General features: G+C 49.6%; 1 protein-coding gene across 7 annotated transcripts in view; it reads right to left on the bottom strand.

The window, feature by feature from the left end:
* Window positions 1–6,643: 6,643 nt before the first annotated feature.
* AGAP1 (ArfGAP with GTPase domain, ankyrin repeat and PH domain 1) overlaps window positions 6,644–10,004 on the bottom strand; it is a 303,821-nt gene continuing 300,460 nt past the window's right edge. For 4 of the 7 annotated variants that reach the window (XM_066322377.1, XM_066322378.1, XM_066322375.1 and 1 more), the window contains 2 exons: window positions 7,326–7,581; window positions 6,644–6,994 (listed from right to left, as the gene is read on the bottom strand). In XM_066322377.1, coding sequence (XP_066178474.1) covers window positions 6,791–6,994; window positions 7,326–7,581 — 460 coding nt within the window. In that variant the 3' untranslated portion in view covers window positions 6,644–6,790. The remainder of the gene's footprint in view (window positions 6,995–7,325; window positions 7,582–10,004) is intronic. The other 3 variants (XM_066322379.1, XM_066322381.1, XM_066322380.1) reach the window with 2 other exon arrangements.

Here is a 10,004-nt window from a genome sequence, read left to right as displayed (position 1 = left end):
AGGAAAAAAACACTGGGGGGGTTTCAACAGCCTTTCGAGGGAATTGCAGGAGTGGGGAATGCAAGATCCTCCCATGGATTCTGCACGCCCAGACACGGCCCTCTCCACAGCCCCTTCCTGCCCTGCCCCACCTGCCCTCTTCTATGGATCCCCCTGCAAGGACAAGACACTGAGGCCAGGGTGGAAATGTGGAGCACCGGCTCAGGCAGCACCCCAGCCCGCTGCAGGGGAGCTTTGGAGTCCCCACACAGCAAAAGTTTGGAGCCAGTCATGGCCAATGTGGAAGGAGGGGTGAGGAGCTGCCCGTGGGGAAGAATCCACCTGGAGACGGCTCTGAGGAACATCTCACCTGGAAACATCTCCCTGGTAACTCTCAACAGCCCCAAAAGGCAGCGGGACCAAAGTGTCGCTAAATCCCTGACAGCTCACTGCTCCCACACTCAGACTCGGCCAGAAAGATGAGCCTCAAGTAAATCTGTATCGAAAAGCCTCTGAATTGCAAGACTCTGTCCTTTCAACGCTTGCAATCTGCTTCCCTGGAGCTTCCCATCCCCAGGGCTGGCAAGTTGGGACTTCTCCTTTCCAGCAAGGGAGGGATTTCTCCCCTCCAGTCCTGGGGACCAAGCTCAAGGTCTTCCCAAGCTGAATGTTGCTTGCCTGAAGGAGCTGGACTTCTGGAAAAACCTCTGAGGCCACAGCAAGCCTGGACCTCAGCTCCCTGCACCTCTCCATTCCTCATGCCAGTGTCCCCCATCCTGCCTCCTTGGAAGTGATGTCTGACAACAGCTGGGAAACTTTCCCTTTGGAAACGTGAGCAAAGCCTGGCTCCAGCTCCTGGCAGTGGTTAAGGGCATTCCCACAATCGCTGTCAGCAGTGTGAGGAGCAGGCACCAGCACACGCACAGAGAGCAAGAGCAAAGTGACCTCCAGGTGACACCTGAGGGCTCGGGACACTCTGGCTGCCCTTCATCCACCGCTTCAACTCAGCTCAACCCCTACATTTGGGATGCAGATGCCACAACCCCAAGGTCAGCACTAAAACCTTCCTTGGTCCTGCAGGAGTCTGGGGCTTGCCTTCAGCACAGAGGGGACGTGACCCAGCTGTCTCTGAAGGGTTTTCCTCCTCCCACCCTGCATGGAAATGTTTTCAGCTCCTCGCACCCATGGAAATGTTTTCAGCTACTTTCAGCTCTCAGGAACAATAAAAAACCCACATGGATCAGTTCTGGAAAGCGGGAAAGAGGTGAGGGTGCATTCACTGCCAGCAAGCAACATGCCCACTGTCCCCAAGGCATGCCATGAGACTCTGAAGTGCCCCCCCCCGCCCCCTTCACATACAGGACATACAGATGGAAAAATGAGTAGCTCTGAAGCACTGCAGAACAGCCAGTCCTTAGCACTGGAAGCTAAAAACAAAACCACATCCAGAAAATCCACGGCTGAGGGAAAGCTGAGGCTCTTCTGCCAACAGAAGCGACTGCTGCCCCCTGAATGTGCCATGGGGTTTGGGGTACAGGCAGGCACGGGGAGATGAAGAGGTTAAAACTCCTGAACTGTACAAAGACATCTTTATTTTACCCCTCCACAAGTGGAATTCTCTCCCCTGAACACGGCAGCGAACGATGGGAGTTCATTCACCCACACACCTTGCCGTCACCCTGAAACGAAACACGGGGCCAAAAACATGCTTGGCCATTTGGGGCTGTAGATGGTCCTAAAAAAAAAAAAAAAAAAAATCCCAGACTGACCTTTTACTTTTCAGAAATCATGCAATTGCCCGCTCAAAACGCAAACTATTCACAGCTCCTGACGCTCCTGGCCAAAACACCTCAAACCTCCCTTTAAAGCATGGGACAGATTCGGTCAACTCAAGGTAAGCTGTCCCAATATTTCCTTTAAACACTGGCCCGAGCTAAACAACAAAGCAAAACCTAGAAATACCCTAAACCAACCAATTCACCCATCTACAACTTCGGATGTTTTGCTCTATGACCTCTATTATTTTTTTTTTCAAACAGATTATTTTCCAATAAAACCATTCAAGCCAACCTTCTTTTTTTCGGTAGCTTAAAACTTAAAACTCACAGCAGAACCTCTTAATTTGGGGTACTTCAGTGGTTTTTTTCTACCTTGAAAAGAACTTTACTCTGGAGCGTTTTTGTTTTCTTTTCCTGCTGCGCAACAAACAAAAGAACACCCAAAACCGAGTTTTCCAAGCAGTGAATTTTACCCACAGATCATTAAGGATGGGAGGTGTGGAACTGAGGATCCAGGCCCAGCAGGCAGAGATCCCACCTAAGGACGGGTGCCGCAGCCTCTGGAGGGGTAAGAAGATGCCTGACGACGAGATAAAGATGGGGAAATTGTCTCCTCTCCAGCCAAGCTGCCCCAAAGTTTGGTCCCCAACGCTCTCCTCCTTTCCCTCGAGTGCCCCCCCTGACAACAACCACTAAACCCAACATGAAATGAGCATTTCACCCACAACAAACCCCAACAACCATCCCTGTTAAGGTGCAAAGGCGGCTCCCCGAGACGTTTGGGAAGGGCCCCTCGGGGACCCCCTTGTGAAATCTGTGCTTGTCTCCACTACCACTACTTTATACTAGAAACTACAAATTACTTCATTTTCTCCCGCTCTCCGTACAAATATAAAAGCTGAAGCTATTCCAACCCCATATAATCTAATTATTCTACATTACAGTGCCGGAGACCACTTCCAAGCCCAGATCTGCATTCCTACCTCGACTCCTCTCCCTACGTGCCTCATCCCTCTCTGGCCCAGGGAAATCTCCAAGTGCAGCTAAAGCTTTTTTTTTTTTCTTTTTTCTTTTTTTTTTTCCTTTTCTTTTCACTAACACACATAATTTGAGGGAAGGGGAACAAGACAGCGAATTAAACAAGGTAATGTTTACATGGCTATTTTACACTGCACCCAAACACTTCAAAGCCCTCTTCTCCTTCCAGGAGCTCACCCGGCTTTCCGAGCAGCACCAAGGTTCTCCAGGCTTTTTTTTTTTTTTTATTTTTCCCCTTGCTCCTTTTTTACCACCAAAATTGGAAATCTGGTAACGGGAGCTCTCTTGGCCAAATCTCTGCATTCAGGGCAGGACCCTGAATTTCCCCAAGGTTGGGTCTTTTTTCTTCATGAAGATCAAGGAGAAGAGAATTCTCCCCAGCAATTCCCAGGTTCGGGTGTGACACATCCAACTGAATTCCACAGCAATTAGCCAAAGACAGGAGGAAATACAGAAACAGCAACGGCTGACTCGCTTCTAGCGTTTTAGTCATGGATAAAGTGCAGAGGAAAGGGGATTTCAAGGTATCTGGGATGAGGGGAAGGATTAAGTGGAGGTGCTCCAGAGAAAACAGCTTTGGCTGCTGGGTTGCTGCTGAGATTTCTCATGGACTGGGTCAGTCAGGGGTTGTTTTGTTCCCAGCATGCTCAAAGGGTGTGAACCGCCTGGCAAGAGGGCTCCAAAAAAAAGCAACGAGAGTGGCTAAGCACAAGACAAGGAGCAGGAAAGGGCTGGGAGAGTTAATGACGATTCCTGTGAGATCTCCGAGTGCCAGGAGACCACCGTGCCTGATTCTGCACCTGGATGGCTCCAAGAGCAGCCTCTGAAAAGCCTGTGGAGCTCCCAAAGCCAAGCCCCACCAGGATCCCGCCGTGGAGAGCTCCCTCCATCCCTGCCCTGGTGGGAAAGACTTTCCTCCCTGTCCTCCACTCTGCAAGGAGCATCTTGGTGACAATGGCCCTGGGTGGCCTCACCTGGCAGGGCCCTTCCAACTCAGGATATTCTCCTGCCTTTCCGAGGGAGCTCTGCCACGTGCAGGGCTGGGAATCCTCCCCACAGACCTCCACACGGACACACCCTCAACGTGGTTATGCCAACACTCACGGGAAAACCACCTTCAGGTTAAAAGCAACCGTGTTACCATCTAACTGAAGTATTACTTGGCTTGCCTGGATGCGTATTTTTTCCTGTGATACACTGGAATTTCCTCTCCTAAAAATATTCTGTGCTTTTTCAAGGGTTGCCCTCAGAAGATTTTTAGGGAAGGACCACGTAATCTGTTGTACCTGAAATCTGCCTGGTTGCCCTTGTTTCTCAAACATCACCCTCAGCCTTGCCAGAAGAAGGAGAGCACTAAACAATGTACAGAAAATAACCTCAATCAGGAAAAAAAAAAAAAAACCCAGCTCTGAAACAGAACGTGCACTGAGAACTCTGCCCACTGTGGGTTTGAAACACTGGACTTGGTTTTTGGGATACAAATGCCCTGGATGCTCCTGGGGGGAGCAGAAGGCAGCTCTAGCACCTCTGGGATTGCCATTCCGGAATCCCTGCTGTGGCAAAGCTCCCGAGCACCAGCACACAGAGGGTTTCACAGCATCCCCTTCAGCTGCACATCAGCTGGGCTGTCTCCTCCCTGAGGGACCACCTGTAAGTACCAAACATCAGGAGTGGTGGAGAGATGGCAGTTCAAACAGACCCCTTTTCTGAATTAAAAAAAACACAACAAACACAAAAAACATTATTTAGAAGTATCCCAGTGGAAAGGGAATCAGCTGTGTCTGGTGCAGCCAGCCTAAGCTGGCTGGAGAAAGATTCCCTCCCTCCAAATACTCAAAGGTCTAAGGAAACAACAAAGTACAAAAGGACAACACTATCAAAGAGGAGAAGCTGGTCAATATTCTTGTGCATCCACCCTGAGGCTCGTTTTTCGGCCACAATTTTACCTCAAATCCGTAATTTTTCTTTTTTTTTTGGGTCTTTGTTCTGTTTTGTTTTCCTTAAGACAACCACATAGTATTTTTTCTTTTGCGTTTTGCCCACGTTCGGTTTATTTAGCAACTGCTCCTCCCATCTGTGTGCCGAATGGAACCCAGAGCCCCAGGGAAGAGCACCACCATAGGCTTGGGAAATACACAGGAGAAGGTAGATTTGCAAATGACTACGCTGCGTGCACCTCGCTGCCTTCAGCTAATTGCTCCTTGGCCATCGAATTCAGGTGAGTTTTCAACTTTCCCCACCATAAACCCTGCCCCCATCCCCACATTGCCATATGCCATTTCAAAAAAACCCCCAAACCAAAAAAACCCACACCGTCTACAATAAAAAAAAAATCACTTTTTTGCCTGCCAAAACCTCTGCTTCCCCACGCCAGAATCCTGCTGGTGGGGAGCAGGAGAAGACCAACAGAATCCAATCAAGTATCAGAAGTTGGAATTGCAGTGAAGTGTCCAGGCTACTTGCACAAGCCATTTTTCTTGCCGAAAGCAGCGGGGCCGGGAGCCGATCAATTCTGAGCTTAATCAAACCTGATCTTCCCCCAGCCAGAATGGGCCTTTTTGTCTTGGCTTGTGAAAGCTTCCTGACTTCTGGAGCAAAGGATATTTACAGCGCTGAGGAACAGCCTCTTTTTTCCTTTCTAAAAGCTCTCACATGATTTTTTTTTTTTTTTCCCCTCCCTGTGCCCTGATCTCCTTCTGATATGTTGCTTCTCACAGGCTTTGGAAAGAAGAGTTCACTGCTGGGAATATTATCAATGTACAATCATGATCTGTAACCCACAGATCCTAACTAGTTGCACATTATTTAGCTCACATCCATTACAGTTTATAAATTAACAGAGATGTCATTTTCTGTACAAAAAAAAAAAAATCAATGTATATTTACGGTCTTTTTTTTATTCAAATAGATTTTAAATACATAGAATCTAGAGACACAATACAAAAATCTGTATAAGTTAGGCAATGCATCACAGGAGTGACCAAAAAACTCAACACAATTTACCTTGGCAAAATGACAGAACCTATCTCTGCTGGCCGAAAACGTAACAAAAAAAAAAAAAAAAAAAAAAAAAAAAAAAAAAGGGAAGAAAAAAAAAAAAAGAGCCTTTAATGCGTTTATTAATTTCACCAAACGTACTTGAAATGTTGTTTTCCGTAGCGGTATTCATTATTCCTTTTTGTGTTTCAGGCTTACTCTTATTTATTTTTTCCATTTTGTTTTTACACCAAGGAGACTGCAGTCAAATAACACTCAGCAACTCATTTCCTCTCTTTGGACTGAAAAATTAAACAGATACTAAATTATGACAGTGAATTTAGAAAGGAGGGCTCCGAGGGCTCGAAAGAACATGTCTGAGATAATATGATGCTTCTAAGAATATTGCAATCACATCCAAGCAATCACCGAAGCGTGCCATGTAACTACCTCCTCAGCTAATATGCTTTTTTCTCCGTGATGACTAATCATGTTCTATTAAACAGCAGTAATGCTGGAAGAACTCAACTATACAAGTGTAATGAAGCCAGTATTCTCTCTGGACAGATTAGCTACAACTGATTTGACACATACCATCATAGGAGCTTCAAACCTGACAAACTCTGTGCTTGCTTCTGATTTATGCCGTCAAGCTCTTCAGGAGAAGAGAATGGAAATCCAGGCGTCGCCGCGTTCGGTAGAGGTGAAATGTTCTGATGTGCTTCACTGTCAGCTGGGGAAAGTCACCGTCTCTCCTTCCTTCCGCTCCGGCTCGCCCGTCCCTCGGCGCCCCGGGGCCGCGTCCCGTGTCCAGGGGCCGGGCCCTCCGACAACACGGCAACAACACGGCAACAACACGGCAACAGCACGGCGACAGCACGGCAACCCCGCGGCCCCTCCGCGCTCCGCCCGGGGCGGCCCGAGGGCAAGGGACAAGGAGAGTTGGCAGACTCACGGGGCGATGGGCGCGGAGGGACGCGCGCGTGACTCGGGTCAGCGAACACGCCAGCGAGCGCCCCTCAGATGATGGTGGGCATCCTGCCGCCGCCGTTGTTGCGGTTGTTGTTCTTCCTGGACAGGTTCGGGGTGGCCATGAGGGCGAAGCGCTCGTCGGGGCAGCCGTACTGCAGCAGCACGTCGATGCACTCCTGGCTGGAGGCCTGCCGGGCGTAGGCCAGCGCCGTGTTCCCGTGGGCATCGCGCGCCATCACGTCCACGCCGTACTGCGGGGCGAGAGCGGGGAGCTGTGGGCGCCAGGGCCGCGGGAGGGGCAGGAGCAAGGCAGCCTGGCGACGCCAGCACGGGGCAAGAGGAGGGGAGCTGCTGGGAACTACGGCCTTGGGATTCTGGGGGCGGGTTTGGGATCGGATTTAAGGGAGGATGAGGGAGCAGCCCGGCGGCACCGAGCCACGCGCGGAAAGAACGTTTCCGAGGGAGGGAGCCACGTGTGTGCGGGACAAGGTCTGCCCCGGCGGCACTCCAGGCCGAGGGCGTCTCTCCTTCGCCTCCCAACAGGAGCACGAACCCGCCCCTCCAGCGGAGCCCTGGCCTTACCCAGATGAGCAGCTGCAGCAGCACCACGTTGCCCTTGCGGCAGGCCAGGTGCAGGGCGGTGCGCCCGTCGCCGTCCCCGCAGGTCTCGTTCACCTCCTCGCGCGTGCCGTGGGCCAGCAGCAGGATCACCGTCCGCAAGTCCTCCTCGGCCGTGGCCCTCAGGAGATGCTGGCCCAGGGAGAGCTCCAGGCACTGCAGCGGGGCGAGGAACAGCTTCTGCTCGTACTTGGCGCGTATCCAGAGCTCTTTCTCTTCCCTAGGGGAGCCAGAGGGGACAGGTCACTCTCACCCGGTGTCGCAGCCGACAAAAGGCTCCCGTTTCAAATTTATGTCGAGAAAGCCCTCACAGGAACAGTCCACCCAAACCTCGTATTTTCAGCAATAATCGTGTTGTTCATCCTGCTGCTCCTGAGCCAGCGCTCCTTGACGGATGCTGTGCCCATGGGGTTGCAGGATCGCAACAGCCAGGAGGCCTTAAAAACCCTGGGCCAGCAAGAGGTCAGGGCAAGAGCCCCGGCTGTCACAAAGACACGACAAGTAGCCGGGTTCCACTTTAAGGCTGGAAAATACACCGAAAAAGAATGCACCCGATTTCCATACCCCAGACCAGAAGTAAGCAGATGGGGGCTTTGTCCCCCTCCAAATTGAGTAACGTTCCCAAAGGCATAAGGATGATTCCTCTTGTCTTCCTAGAATTCAAGCCAAGTGCTTTGAAGCACCTTTTCCTCCTGATATATCAAAGAACCATCAGAAGCTTTCTGGTGCTATCAGGTTACAGCAGAACAAGGGCTACAAACAAGGCCCTCCACTCCCCGTTTCAAAAATTACCATACAATTACATGATCTGAGAGCACCCGCCCCAGACAAAGTCCCATTTAGAGGTCCCTCAGGTAATCTGCTCAGCCTGTGAAAACCACAAACATCACCTGAGCCAGGCAACTGGGTCCTGGTGACAGATTCTCTCCTCTGCAGTACAAAAGGCCAAGCTCTGTTTACGCCTTTCAGCCGTGTTTACACTGCTCCCAGTAATCTAGTGTCAGGTTAGCCCTAATCTGTTTTTAAATACTTATGTAAACATCTCCTTCCACCAGCAAATCTGGATTAGTTTTGCATCATTTCCTGGGACATGTGGAGTGACCTTGCTGTGACCTGCCTGGATGCTTTCAGGCACAGCTTCCCAAAGCAGGCACAGCTTCCCTGCCCCGGCCACTGTTTACCCCACAAACAGGGCCAGGGTTTTTCTTCAGAGCAAAAGTGCAAACAGAAAATTGACACAGGGAGTGCTTCTTTTACCTCAAACCTCTGAATGACTCTTGCCAGCTAAAAGACATACAAAAAAAAAAAAAGACCCTCCACAACCCAGTTGGGTAGTTGCAAATTAACCTTTGATGGCAGGATCTGATAAACGGAGTATCACTGCAGGTATTCCAGATGGAGAGGAGGAAGAAAAGGAGTTCTGTTATCAGAATCTTTAATTCGTGGTTTTTCTAATTACATTTTTTAAAGGTAAAAAGCCAAACTAGAACCGGTGCCACGAAAGGGAGAAAGTAACATGCAATTATCTACAATAAAATGAGCATTCTTGCAACAGTTCTACTCCCAGTATCTATTTAGATTACCTTCAAGGGTGTTAGCAAAGACCTCACATGTGTTTTTAAACACACACAGAGGTATTGAAAATATAACCAACACATCCACTACGTTTAAAATGTGCCAGACTGGAAAACGAGGTGATTCAACCTGAGCTCTTCACCCACCATAGCACACGCCAGGGCTCTGGGAATATATTTTTCATATGTCCATATATCCTAAAGGCAAAATATTCCTCAAATACCTAAGTAATATTTTTCTAGCTTAGTCATGGGTCTGCAAATGAATCCCCCTCTCCCCCAGGACCATGTCTGGAGTGAGAGAAACTCGTGGGTCCTATCTGAGCACTGGTTGCTGTGATTGCCATGGCTCAAGAAGAAGTCCCTTTTTATTTATTTGACTCAAGTCTCCCACTGCCAATCACCATTCAGACTAAACTGTAATAGTGACATTAAGTAGAGAGAATAACTGCTGAGTTCAGGCAGAGGCTCTCAAAGCTTGAGGCTGCTGGTTCACAAATCCATCAGCATGAATTTCACCTTTGCTGTGTGTCGCGTGGGCAATCCTGATGCTCTCCTGGAAGGATGCAATAAAGAGGGACAGGGGTGCCCCAGTCCTGCCCAGTTTTGTCCTACTGCCTCAAAAGGCATGGGAAAGAACAGGGAATTCTCTTTAAAAGTCAATGTCACAGGAAGGCTGCCACCTGCCCAGTGCTGGGCACCAAATGACTTCACTCAGTAAGGTCCAGTGCCACCTTTGGAGTCACATCAGGGCTTGTGGTGGAACTGTGTATCAAAATGAAGGTGTTTCACAGGCCTCAGGCATTTGGGGCAGCACATCACTGACATCAGTACGGAGTGAGATTTAGGTCTCTTTCAACAGTACAAACTGGACACAAGGAAGACTCGGATTTCAGGGAAGAAAACGAAAACCTCATCAGAGACGGGAGGAAAAGCACACTGGACTACACCTCATGGACAGCCACAACACGCAGGGACTGCTTTCCAATGAGCATCTAGAAAGGCAGTGTCCACAAACATCCTCTCTCCACCTCTGGCACAAACCATTTAATTTGGACAGGAAGTTGTG

This window comes from Sylvia atricapilla, chromosome 7, assembly GCF_009819655.1.
Source record: "Sylvia atricapilla isolate bSylAtr1 chromosome 7, bSylAtr1.pri, whole genome shotgun sequence".
In the NCBI taxonomy this organism is placed as follows: Eukaryota; Metazoa; Chordata; class Aves; order Passeriformes; family Sylviidae; genus Sylvia; species Sylvia atricapilla.
Note: the sequence above shows the minus strand (reverse complement) of the source record. Positions and strands in the feature narration are given on the sequence as shown.